The following is a 24,146-nucleotide window of genomic DNA, read 5'->3' as shown; positions in this document are numbered from 1 at the left end:
GTTTTTTAGTGAATTTTTGGTAAAAATGAATAAATGATTTTTAGATATTTGTGACAAAGTGCAATTGTTGCTAATCTGAAGGGAGCTATTGTCGGAGTCATGGACATAAGTCTTTTTCCAATTAACGTCAGGAACAAATGCAAAGATATTTTCATTATAAAAAGACTGAAGCAGCGTCTTTCTTTTATACACACATATATACACGCATTTCTGTCTATCTGTTTGTATGTATGTTTGTTCACAATTTGATTAATATATACAAAAGGTTCATTACTTTCCTAATTAATTTTCATACTGAAAACATTCTTGCAAAAACTTTATTTCATTTATTTCTATATAGTATGATTCTTGCAAAATTTACACTCGAGAGATAACCTAATTTGCATGTTGCATTAAGGAAAATCGATTTTACTAAATAGCTGTATGTAAGTTCCCGTTTATAGCGAGAGAATTGTTTTAAGTTTCTATTTAAGATTATTTTAAAAGTTGATTTATATTGATAATATATTTAATTTATTTTTAATTACCGGCATCGATTTTTTTGAGAAACCAGTTATTTCCCCTGAACGCCATCTGTTAGATCAAATGCAATGTTTCCCTTCAAAAACTCTTTAAACTACGGCAAATTATGTTTAATACATATTAGAAATATTTATGGAAAAAAAAAAACGCCAGTAATTTTCCTTTACAAAAAGCCAGCGAAAAGTAGATTTATAAAAAAAGCCACTGTTATCAATTCCATTTTTTTTCTTAACCATTTTTTAAATCACGCACGCATTTAGAAAGCTTATTTTGCAAAGTCATGACGTCATAAGCACTTGTGGCTGTGTGGGCAAAATGACGTCATAAGCACTTGTGGCCGTGTGGACAAAATGACGTCATAAGCACTTGTGGCCGTGTGGACAAAATGACGTCATAAGCACTTGTGGGCAAAATAGTGTGTCTTTTTTTGCCTTCTTCCTCTATTTCGCATTTCACGTTCAAGCCTGAACCGCGGCTCATTTTTTTTCCCTTTTTCGGTCACACGGGCACTCCCTGCTTTTTTGATTAAAAGAAAAGTTATTTTGATTCATTTATTTTTAATTATATATTTATTTATTTTGAGGTGGGTGAGGGGTCCAGCGTATGAGCAACAAAAAATGCTCAATATCTGGAGAATAGTTTTTTTTCGATGTATCCCTTCTGCCGAAATATCTGGTGGGGAAGGTGTCACATACTTGAAATTTTTTATGCGATTATATTTTCATATTTTTGTCCGTTCTTTTATTTTGGAAATTGTTGTAGGGGTATCGACGTTGCCCACGATGAAAGTGATTAATACCCTTAAATTAAATTAGTATAGCAGCTATGTTCCAAACGGAAGTTCATGTTTATTTCTTTTTATTGGCAACTGTTTTTTTTGTGTGTGTATAGAAAGTTAGTTTGGTATTTTTTTACATCTTGATAATCGCTCAAAATTATAAAAATTAAATATTGTTGGGATTAATTTTCACTGAAATAAAGTTTAATTCTCACACGTGAGAATGCAACAACAAAATCAGCAAAAAAGTTCTTATCAGAAATGTGACGACAGTTGAAAGAAGGAAAATGTTCCATCTCGCAAGACCACTTGATCCGTTGTCTAGGATGTGTGTGTGAAGTCTTAGCACGGAAAGATTAAACACATCTCCAAAAATTAAGACTCTGAAGTCAGTGTATCAGTTAAACGACAGGTTTATTAACATTGAAGACGGTAAAAACTGAAAACAAAGAAAAGAAATAAATAGAATTAGCGTGAAGACTGGTAAGGAAGGGGATGAACTAAATACTTGAAAATACGGCAGAATTGAATAAGAGAACAGAATATCAGCAATTAGAAATAGAAATATAAGAAAGGAATGTCCCAGTAAGGGAAAATGAACGAGATGAAAAAACTTACGACGAATGTCCGACGTCAGGAGAAAGTGTCGAGGCTTATGCTAAAGGCACGTGTACTTATCCCGTAAAAGGTGAAGCAAAAAGGGGGAACACCGGTAAGCGGTGAAATCTTACAAGGTATTCCTTCCAAATAAAGGGAACGTTGAGAGGCATTGAAAGGAAGGGCTGTGAGTCACAACACTCCCCGCCTGACGTCCAACACGTCACTGAAGTAGTAATGAGGTGAGTCTATGATGGTACAAGTTCAAATGTAGTCAATGCTAGTCTATGAGAAGGACAGTTTCCATAATTGGTCTCAGTAGGTAACTGGTGCCGTCTTTCCTGGACACTTTTACCTCCACTTTTCTGACGAGCTGGTCCGCACTAGGGAAGACATGCGTGACAAGCCCTAAAGGCCATGAACTTCTTTCGGTCTGATTGTCCCTCAGCAGCACAATGTCCCCTTCCTTGAGATTCGTTTCTTTCAACGTCCATTTCGTCCGTGTTTGGAGAGAAGCTATATAAGCTTTCCGCCATTTTCCCCAGAATGTCTCTGCCAGGTGTTGGATGTATTTCCATTGGCTTTTTATTATATCCCTTGACCCAAATTCAAGTCCATGGATGAAATACCCTCCTGGTTTTTGGGTTAGGAGAGTAGCTGGAGTGAGTATACAGGGATCGTTTGGGCCTGTAGATACCTCTAGCAGAGGTCTGGCATTGATAATAGAGGTGGCCTCTGCTAGGAAGGTAATGAGCAATTCATGAGTCAACCTTTGTTTGTGTTCCAGCAATATGGAGTCTAAAATCTTCTTTATCATGCCGATTATCCTTTCCCAAGCCCCTCCCATGTGAGGAGCATGGGGAGGGTTGAACAACCAGGTGCAGCCTTGCTCCTCTAAATACCTCTGAATACTGTTAAACTCTAGGTTGGATTCTATACCTAACTCCCTACAGGCTCCTATGAAGTTGGTACCGCAGTCAGAGCGTATGTTCTTAGCTGGTCCTCTGACAGAGAAAAAAACGTCTGAGTGCATTTATAAAACTCGAAGTGTCCAATGACTCGACCACTTCAATGTGAACACCTCTGGAACCCATGCATATAAAAATCACTGCCCACCGCTTGCTGTTGGCAAATCCACCTCTTGTTCGTCGTGCAGGGATTGTCCAGGGGCCGAAAACGTCCAGACCGATGTTAGTGAAAGGCGGGTTGATGAGGAGTCGATCGGCAGGGAGGTCGGCCATCTTCTGGGTTTGGATAGGGCTCCGCAGCTTCCTGCAAGTAACGCAATGGCTGATGGCTGTGCTCACGCGCCTCTTGCCGCCGACAATTCAATATCCGGCTGCGCGAATGGCCCCCTCGGTAAAGAGACGCCCTTGGTGTTTAATCTGCGCATGGTAGTGTCGCACAAGCAGCAACCCCACATGGTGTTTCCCAGGAATGATGATGGGGTGTTTTTCGTTTGAAGGGATCTCTGCTCTGGCTAAGCATCCTCCAACTCGCAGTAAGCCACAACCATCCAAGAATGGGCTAAGGCTTTTGAGGGGGCTGTCGTTGGAAGGTTCTCTTTTGTCTCTTATTCGAGTTAGATCCTCAGTATAAACATCCTCCTGGACGGTTTGGATGATCACGTTCTTTGCCTGCAGGAGCTCCTCGACGGTACGTGCTTGTTGGCAAAGATGCCACTTGGTGCACCCATCTTCTGTTGTGTCTCGTGCTTGATGGAAGGTATGTATAATGTGGATGAGGTTAGCTGTAGCCCTAGTTAGAGATGACCAGGTAGAGAACCTCTCAAAGCGCTGTGATCCAAGTCGATTTTTTGTAGATGAAGTCACAAGTGTGGATACCTGTGGCCGAATTTCGGTGTCTAAATCGGGTTCAACCATGCTGTAGGCGGCTGTTCCTGGACAGGTTTCGTTTGCGGAAAGAAGAAATTTTGGGCCGTGTATCCAACTGCTCCCTTTGAGGTGTGAGGCGGGCACCGACCATGTACCAAGATCGGCAGGGTTCTGATCAGTAGATATGTGTCTCCACTGTTTCGGATGAGAAAACTTACGTATGCGCAACACGCGGTTACTTACGTATACATAGAAGCATCTGGTCTTGTTATAGATATATCCGAGGACCACCCTGCTATCTGTGTAATATAGGGTAGAGTCAAACTGAAGGTCTATCTCGGAGGTGATCAGTTCCCCCAGCTCAGTTGCCAGGACAGCAGCGCAAAGTTCCATCCTTGGTATGGAGCATTCCGGACGAGGTGCGAGCTTTGCCCTACCCATGATGAAGCCGGTCTGGATGTTACCTTCAAAGTCGATGGTTTTAAGGTAGGCAACTGCTGCTATAGCTTTTGTGGATGCATCGGAAAAAATGTGCAGCTCCTTGCGCGCTGCTTTGGATGGCGGTATTGTTGTAAGAATCCTAGGAATGAAGACATCATGTAGAGCTTTCAAGGAGTCTCTCCACAATGACCAGGGTTCGTACATTTCCGGTGGTAGAGGGGAGTCCCATTCAGTGTTCAGGTCTGTCAACTCCCTAAGAATAAATTTCCCCAGGATAGTGACGGGGGCGGCAAACCCCAGAGGGTCATATAAACTGTTGAGTGTTGATAGGACACCTCTGCGTGTGAAAGGCCTTTCCATCACAGGTACCTTGAATGTAAACATGTCCTTCTCGATGTCCCATTCAAGACCGAGACTGCGCTGTCTAGGCAGTTCGTCTCCACCTAAGTCGAGATTTTTCAAGTTGTTTGCGTGGTCCATGGGCGGGAAGGCAGCCATAACAATTCTACTGTTGGAAGCGATCTTGTGTAGCCTTAAGTTGGATTGTGCTAAGGTAGCGCGTGTTCTTTTGAATAAGGAGATAGCTTCTTCCTCGGTGGAGAAGGATTTTAGAAAATCGTCAATGTAGAAGTTATGATTGACTAGCTGCTCCACTGTTGGGTCGTAGTTAGGCTGGTTCTTCTTGACTGCTTGTCTAAGGCAGTAAATGGCTATGGCAGGGGATGGGCTGTTTCCAAAGACATGCACTCTCATCCGGTATTCCGTGATCTTCTTGTTGGGGTCGTTATCTTCGTACCAGAGAAATTTCAAGTAGTTCCTGTGCTCCTCTTTCACCAGGAAGCAGTAGAACATCTGTTCGATGTCTGCCATGATTGCAAATGGTTCCGTCCGGAAACGATTGAGAACTCCAATCAGTGTGTTGTTGAGATCGGGTCCGCTGATTAGCACGTCGTTGAGGGATATCCCATTGTGTTTGGCACTAGAATCGAAGACCACTCTGATTTTTTCCGGTTTCTTGGGATGATACACACTGAAAATAGGCAGATACCAACATTCTTCACCAACTTTAAGCGCTGGGGCCTTCTCGGCGTGGCCGTTTTCAAATAGCTTTTCCATGAAAGAGAAGAAGTGTCTCCGTGTATCAGGTTTCTTTCCAAGATTACAGATCAGCGCAGTAAACCGTCTTTCAGCCAGTATCCTGTTCTGTGGAAGGCGGCGTCTTGGGACCTTGAAGGGCAATGGGGCGACCCAATTGTGGCTGCTGTCCCTTTCGACTTGTTGCTCCATGATGCTGAGAAAGGCGGCATCCTCGATGGAAGGGGCTACCTTTTCATCGTCCCTGGTCCGTTGGAAGACGTTGTGACCCAAGTCTCCTTCTTTGTAAATTTCTTTGACCATGAATGTGTTCGGGAAGGGCTTGAAAAGTGTGGGTCGTCCTCCTTCGCAAATGAAAGTGTGGAGCGTGCTTATTGTAGGAGGTTTGTGAATCCTTCCTAAACAGACGTTGCCCACCACAACCCAACCAAGGTCCAGTTTTTGTGCATAAGGTGCATTGTGGGGGCCGTTAATTTGCTTACGGACCTTGTGCACTCTTATGAGGTCCCGTCCCAACAGTAGCATTATAGGGGTCTCAGGTTCCACGGTAGGAATGAGATGAGCTATTTTCCGTAAGTGCGGGTGATGATTGGCTATCTCAGGGGTAGGGATATTAGCCCTGTCGTCTGGAATTTCGTCACATTCGATGAGGTTGGGGAGTGGAAGGCTTACTTCTCCGTCGAGGGATCTTATTTGGAACCCGCTCGCCCTCCTGCCAGTTGTCTGCACCACTCCAGCACACGTTTTCAAGGAATACGGGAGGCTGGGGCAGTTCTCCTGGAATGTCTCGAAAAAGTCTGAACGCGCCAGGGACCTGTTACTTTGTTCATCCAGAATGGCGTACATCTTTTTTCCTTTGTCAGGTCTTCCTGTCGGATGAACATAGACGAGGCTGATTTTTGCGCAGGATCTTCCTGAAAGGTCGCTGCCACAAATCTGTGTGCACTGAGATAGCACCCCGGTGTCCGGTAGGGGATTCCTCTCCCCGCCGTGCTTCTCATCGGACTCTTGTCTTGTGGCCCAAGGTGGTGGTCCCGGGTGAAGGGCTGTGTTGTGCTCCTGGCTGTTGCACACATTGCATGTTGGTTCTGTTCTGCAGTGTCTTGCTTTGTGTCCTGTGGACAGACAGCATTTGAAGCAGATACCTCTGTCCTGTACGAAGGCTTCCCGCTCCTTCAAAGACTTCTCCCGAAAGGCACGGCATTCCGGTAGAGAGTGGGGGGCTATGCAGAGGGCAGAAGCGAACAAAATCTTTTTGATCACTTGGATGTTTGTGATCTGATAATATCGGGGAGACCTCGGTCCTATTTACAGACACGTCTCTCGTCCTGTTTCCGTATAACGGGAGCCGGCCTGCTGCTGTGTCGGTCTTGAAGCTCGGATCATTTCTGATTCTTGCTTGTTGTGTTACAAAGCTTACAAAGATTTGAAAGGGAGGGAAGGACACCCGGTGATTATCTTTATACTTGAACCCAACGGATAACCATTTTTCTTGAAGTGAGGAGGGCAGTTTGGCTACCAAGGGTTGGAGTCCTCTGGCAGCATCCAGGACAGCTAGGCCGCAAAGATTTCCATCTTCTCTAGCTGACTGGAGCTCCTCTAACAAGTCGCCATATTCTCTTAGTTTTGAGAGGTCTCGATTTGTTAGCCTGGGAAAGTCCTCCACACGTCTGAGTAGTGCCTCCTCGATGACCTCGGCAGCGCCGTAACACTCCTCCAGTCGTTCCCATATCCTTGACAATCCTTTGACCGGGTTATTTATATGCACTGCCCTTATTCTCTTGGCATAGGTACTGCTCTTTGCCAAGCCATTTAGTCAGGAGGTCCATTTCTTCATTGGGGGTGAGACTAAGTTCCCTGATGGTCTGATGGAACGATTGTTTCCACACTCTGTAGTCTCCTGGTTTATCACTATAATGAGTCAGTCCGGTGGTGAGGAGCTCACGTCGCATAAAAAGTTTCACTATATCAGAGTGCTGGCAAACGTCCCTCTTTCCATAAACCAGCCTGTCATTTACTTCAGCATGTGAAGTTGGCGAGTGGTAGCTGATGACTGGAGGTTCATGAAGGGTAAGGTTTCCAGGTGTGTTGGGGTTAACATCTTTAATTTGCCTGGTCCAGCCTTGTACATGTGTCTCTTGCAGTGTGCTAGCCTGCTCAGCTAGATACCGCCTTAGGTGTTGGTCAGCGTTAGTGGAGGCACGGTCGATTTTAGAACCACAGAGACTCAAATTTTCTCTCCACTCATCGGCAGCTGCCTGTAGGGCCTCTGCCTCAGCTCCAGCGACGGTTGTTTCTTTTTCTAACTGCAGTTTATCTAGCTCCATTTTTATTTTTAGCTCTTTTTCTGCAAAGAGTAATCGTGTTTTTGCTGCCTCGGCCTTAGCTTGGGCAGCAGCAGCGGCAGCAGATGCTCTACTTGAATGTTTGGACGAGTGCGACCGGTTAGATTTGTTGTCAGACATGTTAATAAAATGAGATTGAGGAGTGGCGTTGCCTGAGTTCGCCTAAATAGTTTGAAAAAAGGGCGATGTAATCGTTGCCGTAAGCGGTGTAAAAAGAATGTTCTTTCAAGGAAAGGGGAAGGGAGCTCCGTGAGACACTGTATTCCGTGTTGTTGAAGAGGCCACTTTCACTTGTGGCGTTCACGGGGAAGAAAGTTCTGAAGCTTTGATCCTTTTCGGTCGGTATTCGTCTTTTTACTGTTCCGTCTCGCAAGACCACTTGATCCGTTGTCTAGGATGTGTGTGTGAAGTCTTAGCACGGAAAGATTAAACACATCTCCAAAAATTAAGACTCTGAAAACAGAAAACAAAGGAAAGAAATAAATAGAATTAGCGTGAAGACTGGTAAGGAAGGGGATGAACTAAATACTTGAAAATACGGCAGAATTGAATAAGTCCAGAGAACAGAATATCAGCAATTAGAAATAGAAATATAAGAAAGGAATGTCCCAGTAAGGGAAAATGAACGAGATGAAAAAACTTACGACGAATGTCCGACGTAAAGTGTCGAGGCTTATGCTAAAGGCACGTGTACTTATCCCGTAAAAGGTGAAGCAAAAAGGGGGAACACCGGTAAGCGGTGAAATCTTACAAGGTATTCCTTCCAAATAAAGGGAACGTTGAGAGGCATTGAAAGGAAGGGCTGTGAGTCCACGACAGAAAAACAATCAAACAATTGATATTCAAGCAATTTTACTGGGTGAAATATAATGTAAAGTGAAAACGGACTATTGTACAGAATGATGAAGATGATTAAAAATTTGCGAAACATGGTTAAAAAAAAATTAAAGGGAGTTTCGTACAAACCCAAAATGTACGAAACTAAGGATCATAAAAGATACGAAATACAAAAAATCAAATACAAAAACCAGATAAAAAATAATAAATGTAAACAGGGGGGGGGGAGATGCACCATTATTGGTACAAAAACAATTCCAACAAACTATGGAAAAGCAGAAGCGATTTAATGATTTTTTAAAACCTTTCTTTATCTTCTTCAAACTGCAATTAATAATTAATCTTTGTTATAATTTTATTATGTTTTAAGATTTACACAGTTTAACGATTAATAATATTATAAACAAACAAAATATGAGGGGGGCTACAAAATGCATAATATTTGTGCAATAATATTTTCAAATTGGTTTTAATCTGGCGATAAAATAGCTGACAAGAGTCATGTCTATATTAAAACTTAATATTTTTAAAAAATTTAAACACAATTAATTAAAAGTCTATGTTGTAACGGAACATTTTGAAATAATGGAATTTTAGTCGTGGTACTAGTGCATGAGCTGGCCTGGGCGTGGCTTATCACTCGCGCGCGCCCCAACACCACATCCCCCCCCCTGTATGCGCGTAGCATAAACGGAAGCTGCAAAATGGTCAAAAGTAGTTCGTGGGTTCAGGGGTAAATACCATGCAAACGGTAAATTTGCCCCAAGTTTGACTATCAGATTCGTTGTCAGCGACCTTAATTACCTATAAAAAAAAAAACAAATTAGAATGGTCGGTGTTATTCGTTAATTAATTTTTCAAGCACTGGAAACTTGTATTTGGCGCTGTTGCTGCTGCTAGCCGCTCTCCCCCCCCCCTCCAGTCGTCCATTTTTTTTTTTTTTTTTGTTTAGCTTTTTTCCTTGGAAACATTACGACAAGTTTTCTTCTATTTGACTCCCATGCATGTGAAAAATAATTACGGTAAGTTTTTCTGTTATTATTTGACAATAAAAATTACTTTGCAACTTACCTGCATCATTCATTTTTCTATTTAAAAAAGTAGTAATTATTTAAAAAAAAAAACAAAAAAAAAACAGGGTATGTTTTACGGCATTTTAGAATTTGGCAAAGTTAGCGGAAACCGCTCTAACATTCGATATGAAATAAAAAGCACTTAAAACTACTTAAAAATACCAACGAATGATGCAGATAAGTTGGAAAGTAACTTTTATTCATAATGTTATTGTTACCATTTATTATTCTTTTAATGGCTAATTTCGTGAATTTGACCTTTTTTGAAATGGTTTGGCCTTCTTTTTTTTTAATTTGGCTTCAAATTTGGCTTCTGTTTTCTTTTTTAATAATTTTACCACTATATTAATTTTATAGTAATTAAAGAAAATGCTAGAATTAATTTTTCAAGCAGTTTCATGTCGAAATGTTCTGGAAACTTGTATTTTGCGCTGCTAGCCCCCCCCCTCCCCCTGTCGGCCATTTATTTTTTTGCGTTTTCTCTCTCTGTACGCACCCCACCCCCACCCTTCGTCCATTTTCTCCGTCAGATGGCAGCATGTGACGTCATTTTACGGAGAAATCCGAGCGAGTGATAAGCCACGCCCAGGCCAGCTCATGCACTAGTACCTTAGTCGTTTTAATCTTTTAAAAATTAATTAATTTTTAGGAACTTTCTTTTTCTTGGCAATTCAACTGATTATAGTATATATTAATTCGAAAAAACGCTATTTAAAAAACATAATAATATTAAATTTATATCATTTTTTTTAATTGCAACATCAAGGTGTTTTTTTTTTTTAATACATGTATTTAAACCTTTAAAAAGTAAATATGTTTTACTTATTTGAACTCTTATGTTTCATATTAAATAGAAATGTCGATAGATTTAAATATATTTTGTTCAAATTTCGAAAAAAAAAAATAAATAGGGGGGAGCACGCACGAAAAATATTTTCCCTTATATATTTTACGGAAACGACATTTTATGTGTAATCTCATTCTAAAATGGATAAGTATCGAAAATTTCACGAAAATCTGACCATTAGTTGATTTTTGCTAGATTTATTAAACACGGGTATGTTTTCACGTTCGGAATGTCTACTACATGGGGACGTTATTTTAAAGCGCCAATTATGTAAACACGATTTTCGTCTCGCAATTTCATTATTTCGTTCGATGAAAAAATTTTAAAAAAATTATAACTAGTGTGTTACATCGTTTTAGATATGGGGGGGGGGTTCTGTGGTGACTTTTGGAGGTGCCATTGGCCGACTTGAAAGATGCTGTCATCAGTAGAAGGCAGTTATATTTACCTCTGTTTTCGCTTAATCTACAGAGTTAATGAATGCTTTCTTTATAATCAACCAGTACCTGCAGGTTATCGCCCCAAACCAACACTAATAGCCAGTAACCTGTTGGTTATTGGCGATTAGTGTTGGTTTGGGGCAATAACTGACAATCACAGACAGTGGCTTCCACTGGAAAACAATGCCCGACGGTGGAAGCCAGATATATTTTTTAGGGTTTAGAATGCTGTTAGGGCACAACCTAATAAAATAAATAATTCAATACAAGCTTCTGAAACGACGAACGCAACAACTTCATAAAATGTAACACAGAACAGGGTTATTAAAGAGAATGTGATATGTTCCTTGTCAAAGGCTGGACTCCGGCCACCCCGGTAGTTATTCCAGTGGAATCGTCGATACTGTTAGAAATAACACCGAGATAGAGAGATAGAGCGAAGAAAAGAGGGTCCGTTTCGTTTGGTGTCTTTCTCAGTAAGGACGAGTGAGTTCTTATTCCTCAAACCGGATGCTGGCCTTAGGGGATAGGAAGTATCAATGCGCCGTACCCCTGATTGGTCAGTATGTGGCCAAATAGCACAGGGGAGAGGCATTGATTCGAGAAAGAAAAAAGTGCCATTTGTTTCTGCCACAATTTCATTTGCACCAGTGTCCATTGTTTTCCAGAGACGGCAGTGGCTACCACCACCACCAACAACAACAACAACCACCACCACCACCACCACCGTAGTTTAATTTGTTTTCGAGGGGGTCCTGTAACGATTATGTTCTGAATCGGTTAACGGTACTGACAGTTATTAAAAATAATATCTATACGGTTCTTATGTAGTAAAAAAACTCTATTTAATTTCTGCAAAGATACATTAAAATATTAGCTTAAATGTGCAACAAATATTAATTAAAACATATTAATGTTTTTTGTAAAACACATTTTTAAATTTCTTTAAAATACCTTAAAACACACACCCATTTTAACGATGGAAAATTTTCAGTCTTTCTTGTGTCTCGTCAACGAAAGAGAATATTACAACTGCCAAAACCAGAAGTCGATTTTATTATTAGATTTTATTGCATCCCTTGTCTATCTAATCACATGTTATATATTTACAAGTTTTCTTTTACAACCAAACACAGGAAATCAAAATCAACAACTGACGCCAAATGCATGAAAAGCTTTTAATTCAAGAATTCCTTTATACTTAATTTAACTCAAAAACAATCTTTTGAAAGGTCTTATTTTTTCCACTCCTTGTAAGGTTTGTTTATTCTCGCTTGGGGGGGGGGGGTCGAACAACACTCCACACTCCACCGGATAAGAGATAACAGACAAAAGGCCCGATTATAAAACAAAAACAGACAAAAGTCCAAAAGCATAAAATAAATGAATAAAATATTATGAAACACTTTTTATAAATTATTATTAATAATTTTGGAAAGTATTTTTCTTGACAAACATGTTTTATTTAATTTTTATTTTTTAACCATTTTTCGGAATCTTGCAAATCAACTTTATTCTTTAAAGGGTTACGTAGATAATTCATTTAAAGTTTAATTTTTTGTGTTTTTTTTTTTTATGCAAGTTAAATAAATTCACATCATATTTTTCTGTGACCTATAAATTTTATAATTACTGATAGTTTTAAAACAATAAATATTCATGTATGTACCAGCATTGGAAAATAAAGTCTGAAAAATATTTAAAAAATCGTTTTTTGAATCAGAAATTATGCTAATTTTTTTTTTTTTTTTGGATTCCAGTATCGATTCCGATATCCCACAAAAGTTCACCACACGTATATATATATATATATATATATATATATATATATATATATATATATATATATATATATATATATATATATATAATAAGAGACAATTGCAGAGCAGCGGCGTACAATTATATTATATTATATACTATTATATTATATATTATATTATATATATTATATTATATAATATTATATTATATATTATATTATATATAATATATACAATTATATGGCTTTAAAAACAATGATGCAAGTTATGCTTAGATTTTTTTTGAAGCTTCCTAAAGTGTGCAGATGATCGTATTAATCAGAAAATTCCTTCTGTATTCTGCTTGCCGTTTTTCCAGCTCTCCTGCAGAGGACAGATGCTGATAGATGTTGATAGATGTTAATAGATGTTAATAGATGGTGATAGATGTTGATAGATGTTAATAGATGGTGATAGATGTTGATAGATGTTAATAGATGTTGATAGATGTTAATAGACGTTGATAGATGTTGATAGATATTGATAGATGTTAATAGATGTTGATAGATGCTGATAGATGTTGATAGATGTTAATAGATGTTGATAAATGTTAATAGATGTTAACAGATGTTGATAGATGTTGATAAATGTTAATAGATGTTGATAAATGTTAATAGATAGTTGATAGATGCTGATAGATGTTAATAGATGCTGATAGATGTTAATAGATGTTGATAGATGTAAATAGATGTTAATAGATGTTGATAGATGTTGATAGATGTTAATAGATGTTGATAGATATTGATAGATATTTATAGATGTTGATAGATGTTAATAGATGCTGATAGATGGTAATAGATATTGATAGATGTCGATAAATGTTATTAGATGTTAATAGATGTTGATAGATGTTGATAAATGTTGATAGATGTTGATAAATGTTAATAGATGTTGATAGATGTTGATAAATGTTAATAGATAGTTGATAGATGTTAATAGATGTTGATAAATGTTAATAGATGTTAATAGATGTTGATAGATTTTGATGGATGTTGATAGATTTTGATAGATTTTGATGGATGTTGATAGATATTGATAGATTTTGATGGATGTTGATAGATTTTGATAGATGTTGATAGATGCTGCTAGATGCTAATAGATGTTAATGGATGTTAATAGATGTTAATGGATGTTAATAGATGTTGATATATATTGATAGATGTTAATAGATGTTGATAGATTTTGATGGATGTTAATAGATGTTAATAAATGTTAATAGATATTGATAGATATTGATAGATGTTAATAGATGTTGATAGATATTGATAGATATTGATAGATTTTGATGGATGTTAATAGATGTTCATAGATGTTAATAGATATTGATAGATTTTGATGGATGTTAATAGATGTTAATAGATGTTAATAGATATTGATAGATGTTAATAGATGTTGATAAATGTTAATAGATGTTGATAAATTTTAGTAGATGTTGATAGATGTTAATAGATGTTAATAGATGTTAATAGATATTGATAGATCTTAATAGATGGTGATACATATTGGTAGATGTTGATAGTTGTTGATAGGTGATACCATTACTTATGTGTTTTTACTTTTTTGTACTTGTGTGTGTGTGTTTTTATTGTTTTTGTTTTGTTTTTTTGTTTTTTTGCACTTTTTGAATCTGTGCATTTTTGTGATTTCTTTCTCCAGAAATAACAAAAAAACAAACATTAATTTCAAAAGTGCACTTTCAACACGTCTCTTGTCGATCCCAACGATGGCAAACCTAAACCTACATGAATTGTACCTTAAATTGGTGTCGCATCACTCTATTCTCAAAATATAGTTCTCAGTGACTATTGGCTATTTGTAAACTTCAAAAAATGATCCAATTAAGAAGTGATATCAGAATCTGAACCATGTTGTGAAACTAAAGAATAGTCCTCTTCCCATCCCTTCCCCAAAAAGTCCTTCTCCCACCCGCTCCCCAAAAAATTATTTTCCCACCCCCTCTCAAAAAAGTCCTTCTCCCACCCCCTCCCAAAAAAGTTCTTTTCCCACCCCCTCCCAAAAAGTCATCAGATTGTTAGAGAAGTGTTTGAATCAATGCATCACCTGTTGATGAATAGTGGAAGTTTGCCTAAACATCGCTGTTTCATAAGTTATATGATGATATGATGTGTTAAAATCGAGAAAACTGAAAATCTGATCAGTCAGCAGAAGACTGTCGTAAACTAATTGGAGAGGGGGGAGGAGGGGGTAAGAGATAAAATGTTGTTAAACCAAACCAACGCAATTTCTTGTTTGTCTTTGCCGTGTAAAAGAGGTAAAAAAAAGTGGGTGAGACATAGTAGGTGAGATGTCGAGATGACAAGCAGACACAATACATGACAAAAGTGATTTAATGATGGTCATTAAAATCCTAACTGCTTATTTGCTGTGTCGTCTTCTTCCTTCTTTCGCTGTAGCACCTGGTTACGTCTGGCGACGTACATGGAATGCACTGTTTTGTGTGTGTGTGTGTGTGTGTGTGTGTGTGTGTGTGTGTGTGTGTGTGTTGTTGGTGTTGCGATCTGCGCAATAAACATTGTGCGAATCACAAACAAACTGACCACCACTGTTCATTATTATACACTAGCAGGGCTACCTGGCATTGCCTGGGCTATAAAAAAACAAATAGTATATGTAAAATCTTTATATTAAAACTTCTCTCTCTCTCTCTCTCTCTCTCTCTCTCTAGCTATCCTTTATCTTTCTCTCTTTCTCCTTTACAATTTTTCTGTATTTCTCCGAAACCCTTTCTTTCACCATCGTCTATTTCTTTTGTTTTAATATGTTGAAACAAAGCAATTCATTTAATATAGTGTTGTGGCAGAATTACCTACGAATAAACCGATTCATCGAGGTCTTTACAGATAGGAAAGACTTTGGGTCAAGTTATGGTCACTATACTAGGCAGCCTTGACTTCGCCATCGCATATATTGACGAAATTATTTTAGCCAGCAAGAACATAGAACAACATAAAGACCACATCTGCAAAATATTCAGATGAATACAAGAGTTTGGTTTCAAAATTAAAGAAAGCAAATTTGAATCCTTACAAAAAATTAAATATTTAGAACACATAATAGATAAGAATGGCAAACGTCCAGATCTCGATAGAGCCACTACTATAACCAGCAACCGGAAATAAGCTGCAAAGATTTTTAGATCTCGCTAATTATTATCAGAGCTTTATCACAAAAATTCACAAATTGCTAAATGTTGGGAATGGACTACCGAGTGCCAGTCAGTCTTAGAGAAGCTGCATGTTTTGATAAGCTTCTAGGATTGACCTTTACACCTGATCTGAAATGAAACACATATATCAAATCCGTTGCCAAAGCCGCTGGAAAAATCGTAGGATCCGTTTACCGCTCCAGTAGATATCTCACTCCTGATGCAATTCTCTACCTATATAAAAGCCAATGTTGAAGTACTGTTGCCACATCTAGGCAGGATCTGCAAGAAGCAGCTTATTCTGCCTTGACAGAGTTCAAAATAGACTTCGTAGCTTAGTGGGGGATGCCCTTTTTTCTTCTCTGCAAACTCTTTCCCACAGAAGACACGTTGCGAGCCTGTCTTTTTTGTTTTATCATTATTTTCATGGCAAGTGCTCGTCTGAGCTTCAATCGTCAAACTTTCATGATAAATGCTCGTCTAGCCAAAACCACTATCAATAATTTCCCACACTCTTTATCTGTGCCTAGACCTAAACGTACATTCCATGAACAAAGCTTTCTCAGAACTGCACATCTGTGGAACTCTCTTCCATTTGCCTGTTTTCCAACTGACTATAATTTGATTGTCTTCAAGTCCAATGTAAACAAATTCTTGATGAACCATCCCCCTAAGTAATCCAATTTTCAAAATTTCCACTACTACTGTATACCCATTAACCCTTATCCTCGAGTGGCCTCCGGGCCTAGGTAAGTGGTGACTCCTTCGTACAAAAAAAAAAAAGAAAAAAATTTTTTTTTTTTATTCTAATATAAAATCTTTTCTTCACACATTTCAATATGGAACTAGATACCATAGATGCCAGCGACCCTAGCCAATATGGTATAGGCACATGCTTACTACATAAGATGAAAGATGGTTTGAAAACACAAATCGCCTATCTGGCAGAAAAATTTTATTTAACTACGATTTCAAATTGGAATTGAACTACGATTTCAAATTGGAATTGAACTACGATTTCAAAGTGGAATGCCTATCTTCAAAATAAATCATGCATGTGGACGGACTGTCTATTCAAAAGGAGACCCTCAAGGACTCGGTAATCTCCACATTGTGCATAAATAATGAAATTGAAATGATCTTATTCAACACAATCCTGGAACTACCGGTGGACCTTCAAGAAATTAAGCTAGAAGCAGTGAATAATGAATTTATGAAAAGCAAAAATTAACACAAGGGAATTTTACTTCAGACATCTACTTAGTCTGCAACAACGTTCTGCTTTATAATAAAAGAGTTATCCCTAAATTTCTGCAAAAGGAAATTTTTAAAATTCTACAGGGGCCATCCTGGCACTAATACGATGAAATGTCTGATGTGCAATTTTGTTTACTGGCCGTCTATGGACCAACATATCATCAATATGGTTAAGACATGTAAAGGGTGTGTCTTGGCTGCAAAGGCACCACCCATTATTCGCAAACCCTGAAATCTGAACAACCGTAGTCCAAGATACATATAGACTTTGTGGGACCACTAAATGATTTTTACTACTTGATAGTGGTGGATAGTTTTTCCAAATGGCCAGAGCCACCACATAAACTGTTTGCTCATTTTGGTGTGTTGCCTTGTTAGTAACAATGCCACTCAATTCACTTCTTCAGTCTGCAAGACTCACAAAATAGAACATCTCACAATACTGCAATATCATCCTAGGAGCAACAGCCAGACTGAACGCTTTGTGGACACACAAAAAGAAAGCTTGCCCACAGAAAAGTCTCTACAACAGTTTCTTCTAAGTTTATAGGATTACAGCAAATCTTTACACACCAGCAGAAATTATGTTTGGCCATAAAATCAGATCAGTATTCGAAAAAACTGTTACTGAAACAAACCACACAAAATAGAACCTCTACTATACAACTCAAAAAGTACAACCGTGGCAATAAAGTTTTCTTCAAGCATCTTAGAAATAACTTTCTTTTAGAGAACTGGGAAAATAAGACAGAGGATCGGAAACGTTATCGACATAATCCACGGTCTGAAATTCAAACACAAATGGCATGTGAACGAGATACAGAAACATGTAACTGAGGATCAAGATGATTTGCCGTAAAAAGAATTAGAGGCTATTGAAACTATCTATGACACATTTGATATTGAGCCTCTCCAAACTACACCAGAACCACACAGTTCTGGCAGAAAAAGGAAATTCACTCATGAAAAGAAAGAAATGCTCATACACCTTTTGGAATAATCAGCTTGGGAGAGGGTGTTGTGGCGGAATTACCTATGAATGAACTGATCCATATGCATAAATACCAGAAGACATTATCGTGAGGTTTCGATGCTGAGAGCCAAAAGAGCTTTTAACTAGAATAACTATGATTATAACATATAACTATGTCTTTTAATTGTAATACTGTAATCTTATATTTATTGCTCCTGGAAAATACCGAGTAGAACAAAAAAGATATTTTGGATTAATTCCATTAACTCCCATCAGCTTTCACAATAATATGAATAGAAATTATGTTGATAATGAAAATAGTCCAAGGAGATTAAAATGTAACACTGTAATTTAGATTTACAACTCGTGAAAACTCCAAACAGAACAAAAAATTATTTTACTCATCCCACACATTCACTAAACAAATATAATACAATATTTTTATTGCTCCCTGACAATGCTGAGTAGAATAAGAGTTTCTGTTACCCTCTTCCCCAACTTACACCCTCACTGCACTGCCAAAAGTACCGTTATTAAAACAAATTATGTTAATAATGACAATTTTTGGCACTTGGACAATGCTGATATAACAAAAGTTACTGTTATTCCTACCGCCACTTCTCAAATATACTACTGTAATTTAAGTAAGGAGGCCTATGCAGCAGTGCTGAAAGTATTGTTAAAATGAAAATCTCTAGAGAAATAATGTTGATAATGATTATTAATACTGGATAACGGCGAGCACAACAAATGATCGCAGTAAATTCCTAATTTCTCCCCCCTCCCATTTTAACATACTAAGAAAGAAACATAATGTTGTTATGTTTGAAGAGAGTTAATATATATCAAAAGTACCAAAAGTACTTGTATAAACTTACAATTTTTTTTAACCTGGACAATGCTGAGTTGAACAAATGTCCTCAGTAAATTTCCAATTTCTATCCTCCTCTATTTTAACATATTAAGAAGATAAATGTAATAGTTCGAAGAGAGTTAATACATATATATCAGTTACAAAACGTAATATTGTAATCTTAAAATTTTTGATCCTGGACAACGCCATGTCTCGATAAGTTTCTAATTTCTTTTCCCCCGCAACCTTCATAGCAAGCTATTAAGAAGATATGTAATGTTGATAAAGTCAGTAGTCAGAAGAGAGTTAATCCCAGTTAGCAACCATTACTTCACTATGAACTCATCAAGTAGTACTGGTTCAGAAGAGGGGTACAGTTAAAGATTAGGCAACCCTTGCTTCACACTCATCATCATCAGCAGCAGTCCGTTGTATTTTGACGATGATACAGAATGAAGTATACTTAACACCTGTGGTGTAAATATGAGGCAAACCAATCATTCTCTTAAAAGTCTTAAAAGTCAACTGACACATATGTAGGCCGCCCAGCTCCATATGCAGGAGCTCAACTTCAGTTTGCATAATCTCTTGTCTGCTCACAACTGTAGATTTCTTTTCCGAAAGCATCTGCTATGCCAGCCACCACCTTCTTCCAGACACACGATCCTCGGCTGTTTCTCTCCAGTTATCGTACTCATTGATGATGTTTTTTTTTGTTTTTTTCACCACTTATCAAGGCCCGGAAGCCACTCAGGGATAAGGGTTATTGCAAGTACATTACGTTAGTGTGGAGATTTGATGAAGTGTTTACTTAAGGGGGCGGTTCTTTAGGAATTTGTTAACATTGGACTTGAAGACATCCAAGTTGTAGTCCGGTGGGAAGCAGGCAGACGGAACAGAGTTCCACAGGCGTGCAGTTCTAAGAAAAAAGCTTTGTTCATGAAATCCGTGTTTTGATTTAGGCACAGATATAGAGTGGGGGAAATTTTTCACAGCGGATTCAGCTAGACGGGTGTTTTTCATGAAAGATTGGCGAGGGGGGACCAGAGATTGGAGTTCAGACGATCACCTGCCATGGAAATAACGCTAAAACAAGGATAGGCTTGCAACGTCTCTTCTGTGGGAGAGAGGTTGCAGGATAGAGAAAAGGGCATCCCCCACTAAGCCACAAAGTTTATTTTGTACTCTGTCAAGGCAGGATAGGCTGTTTTTAGCAGCTCCTGCCCAGATATGGCAACAGTATTCCATCCTTGGATGTACTTGGCTTTTATATAGATAGAGAATTGCATCAGTAGTGAGATATCTTCTGGAGCGGTAGAAGGATCCCACCATCTTTCCAGCGACCTTGGCAACAGACTTGATGTACGTGTTCCATTTCAGATCAGGAGTAAAGACAAACCCAGAAGCTTGTCAAAACACGGGGCCTCTCCCAGACGAGAGCCATCCATCACAATTGATGCCAGCTGGGGATCAGAGCGTTGATGCTGTAAGGATAGGAGTTTGGTTTTGGATGCATTAAAGGTAACCAGCCACATCTTCCCCCACTGAACCACGCGCTCGAGATCAGAGGAGAGAGAATCAGAGAGAACTTTGTCATTTACAGCCTTTGATGTGTTGCCGTAGATGGTCGTGTCATCAGCATAGATGTCAACGAATGATTTAAGTATGTGTTTAGGGAGGTCATTGATGTAGATCAGGAAGAGAGTTGGGCCCAGGATTGACCCTTGAGGGACTCCAGCATTAATATTGCAGGCCTCCAATTTTTGTCCATCTACCACTACTCTTATGAGCCTATCGGAGAGAAATGATTTAATGATTGAGAAAACATTTCCAGTTATACCGTAGCTGGAAATCTTGTGAAGTAGACCCTTATGCCATACCTTGTCGAAGGCCTTTGATATGTCGAGAGCAATTGCCCTAGAAAGGAAGCCTTTGTCAAGAGATTCACTAATCCTGTGGGATATAACCGTCAGCACATCTGCTGTAGATCTTGCAGAGCGGAAACCATATTGTGTGTCACTAAGAAGGTTATTCCTGCTGAGGGGGTTGACTATTTCTCTATTTAATATGGATTCCAGCAACTTACTCATAACACGCAGGAGACTTATAGGTCTGTATTGAGAGGGAGATGACTTATCACCTGAATTCTTAAATACAGGGCAAACTGATGAGGTCTTCCAGGGAGTCGGAAAGCACTTCTCCTTAAGGCAGCGCTTAAATAGTTTCGTAAGTATGGGAGCGAGTTCTGGTTGAAGCTTTTTTAACTATAATTGGGATGCCATCTAGGAATCTAGGTTCTTGATTAGCTTGGCGACCACATGCACGGATATTTGTATGTTACCTAGCTTGTTCTGTGTTATAGGAGGAAATATGGGGAGCTGATGGCCTTCGTCGCATAGGGTAGAATTAGCTGCAAAGTTCTTGGCAAATAGTTTGGCCTTGTCTGATGCTGACGAGATGACCTCTGGTCCATTGATAATGGTTGGGATAGAATGCTCACTTCTGTTCAGGATCCTATTTGTTATTTGCCAAAACTGGTGGGATCCAAGCCGCTGATCAGCTACCTTGGATTTAACAGACTGGGCATATTGCTCTCTTGCATTTTTTATTACTCTTTTACAGTGGTTGCTGGCAGACCTGAAAGCAGCTTTAGTCTCAGTGCATCTATTACGTTGGTAGCTATGGAAAAAGTGATTTCTGTGCGCGATAGCAGCAGCACATTCTGGGGAGAACCATGACTGGCTGTTAGGTTTTTGTTGGAATTTTTTAGATGGTATGAATAGGTCTATGCCTACAAGTAACCATTCGGTCAGATCTGATACTATAGAGGACACTTTCTTTTTAAACATGGAGTGCAGGGGTAAATCAGATATGAATGTACGGAAGCTATCCCAGTCAACCATAGAGTATCGGTATACAGTACGGTGGAGGGGTACGTCTGGGGGCTTCTTACATTTCGCTTTTATCTTAACTGATACGGCGGAGTGGTCGGAGGATCCTAGAGGAGAATGAATGGACCGGGTGTATCGGGCACACGGGTGGGTTCGCGAACAATCTGAGTGAGGTCATAAGCAATGGCAAAATCATGACAAAACCTCCCCTCATCATCTGTCTTATTTGAATGGGTCAGCCATTCCACGTTATGGACGTTGAAGTCACCACAGATCTTGAACATGTCTTTGTAGTGTAGTTGTGGTGTTCCAGCTTTTTTTCTAGCCTTCTTTTAGCCCTTCATATAAAATAGCTTTTGGTGTTCTGTTGCTCTCCATACATATGACACGTCCCGTCCACCTTAGCTCACACATGGTTATCATTTCGTCAACACTGAGCATTCCTGCTCTTTGATGGGTTGTTTGCTTTTGATAAGAAAATTACAGAAAGCATTCTGCACCAAGTACAATTTTCTTAATTATTTCTAACTTTGCATATTATGCTAATAATAACAATTTTTGGCAACTGGACAATGTTAATCCTACCGCCATTTCTCCAAAAAAAGCAAAAAAAAGAAAAGATTTGTAATGTAATTCATTTCTTTTTCTGCATGTCTTTTGACAGCAAGTGAATGTATTGATTCATACAATGTCCGTAGTACTTGGATTCTTCAGACTAATGTTCTCATCTTGAATGGCATTTTCACAACATTTAATGTCCTTTCAAATAAATGGTTAACAATTTGTACTCCTTATATCATCGATTTACTCCAAAATTAAATCATTGCTAATTTCTATTTTAATATCGATGTATGTATATGTTCTTAAATATGCAATTATTTTTACAGGAACCGCAAGTGGGCGAAAAGAAGATTTAACAAAGGAATCTATAAACGAGAAGTCAGGTAAATAAATATAATTTGATTCCCAACAAGAAAGCAAAGAAGAAATATCCATATTTCAAAGATGACTAAATTATACGAGTGGATATAAAACAATTGTTTTATGTACAATTTTCAAATTTGAATGTGTGTTGAGAGTAACAATTTGATATTAAATGAAATTTATGATTAAACTGGCATTAGTAATTTGTAATTAATGCATATATAAGTATTTCCATCTATCTATATCTAACTATGATATTTTAAAATAAATATTAACAATTTTTTTTACACTTACAGACACTGGTATTCCATCCTTACGCAACCATCAGTGTAAAAAATGATAATTACTGCTAGTCAGGAGATTTCAATCCAGTCACAAAGTTGCCACTGACTTTGGAGGCTAGTATTCTACCTGAAGTCAACGGCAATTAACTGAAAAAAAAAGGCCAAGTCTGTTGGCATACATATTAAAGTCAGAGAGTATCCAACGTAGCATTTGTACCAAAGTTGTTTCGAGAGAGGGCTCAACTGTAATTTCTAACTAATTGCTTTATTTTTATATTTATATTAGCAATCATTTTTATATTTATATTAGCAATGAGTTTTACATTTATATTAACAATCATTTTTATATTTATATTAACAATCATTTTTATATTTATATTAGCAATCATTTTTATATTTATATTAGCAATCATTTTTATATTTATATTAGCAATCATTTTTATATTTATATTAACAATCATTTTTATATTTATATTAGCAATGAGTTTTACATTTATATTAACAATCATTTTTATATTTATATTAACAATCATTTTTATATTTATATTAACAATCATTTTTATATTTATATTAACAATCATTTTTATATTTATATTAACAATCATTTTTATATTTATATTAGCAATCATTTTTATATTTATATTAGCAATCATTTTTATATTTATATTAGCAATCAGTTTTATATTTATATTAACAATCATTTTTATATTTATATTAACAATCATTTTTATATTTATATTAGCAATTATTTTTATATTTATATTAGCAATCAGTTTTATATTTATATTAGCAATCATATTTTGTAATTCATATGCAAAATTAGGAGTACGAATGACTGTAAAAAAGTGCCAAAAGTAGGCTCCGGATAATAGATGATTCCCTTAATGTCCGACCTAAAGAGCAAATGTCACATAACTCACTACACAATTCAGGTCATTAGCTTTCCAACAAGCCTACATTTGTTAAATTCTGATCAATAGTCGCTGAGATTTCGAACTTATAATATTGTCAAAAAAGGTGGTCCTATATATATATATATATATATACTAATAGGGAGACCCGACGTTGCCCGGGATTGAATGATGATCAATGAATAATTTACACTCCTATATTTTTATTGTCATCGAAATCGATGAAATCACCCAAGAGGAAGCTTCACATGCCTCCATGCGGTAACTCAGTCCAA

At 37.7% G+C, this 24,146-nt stretch overlaps 2 protein-coding genes across 3 annotated transcripts in view; one reads left to right on the top strand and one right to left on the bottom strand.

Moving 5' to 3' along the window:
- LOC145283801 (uncharacterized) overlaps positions 1-24,146 on the top strand; it is a 55,233-nt gene that overhangs the window by 17,573 nt on the left and 13,514 nt on the right. The window contains exon 2 of the mRNA XM_080132879.1: positions 22,640-22,696. Within this exon, the coding sequence (XP_079989005.1) occupies positions 22,640-22,696 (57 nt within the window). The remainder of the gene's footprint in view (positions 1-22,639; positions 22,697-24,146) is intronic.
- Positions 875-6,114, bottom strand: LOC145283799 (uncharacterized). 2 transcript variants are annotated; one of them, XR_013868761.1, is made up of 2 exons: positions 1,919-6,114; positions 876-1,739 (listed from the first exon to the last, which is right to left on the bottom strand). XR_013868761.1 is itself a non-coding variant. In XM_080132878.1 (1 exon), exon 1 carries the CDS (start codon positions 6,112-6,114, stop codon positions 3,226-3,228), a length of 2,889 nt encoding a protein of 962 aa, XP_079989004.1. In that variant the 3' UTR covers positions 875-3,225. The 2 variants fall into 2 exon arrangements, 1 of the variants encoding a protein (XP_079989004.1); XM_080132878.1 differs by having other exon boundaries at positions 875-6,114.

The sequence above is a fragment of the Euprymna scolopes genome, chromosome 8, assembly GCF_053919585.1.
Source record: "Euprymna scolopes isolate OS-2025 chromosome 8, ASM5391958v1, whole genome shotgun sequence".
In the NCBI taxonomy this organism is placed as follows: Eukaryota; Metazoa; Mollusca; class Cephalopoda; order Sepiida; family Sepiolidae; genus Euprymna; species Euprymna scolopes.
The sequence above is the reverse complement of the archived record's forward strand: the minus strand, read 5'-3'. Positions and strand labels throughout refer to the sequence as shown.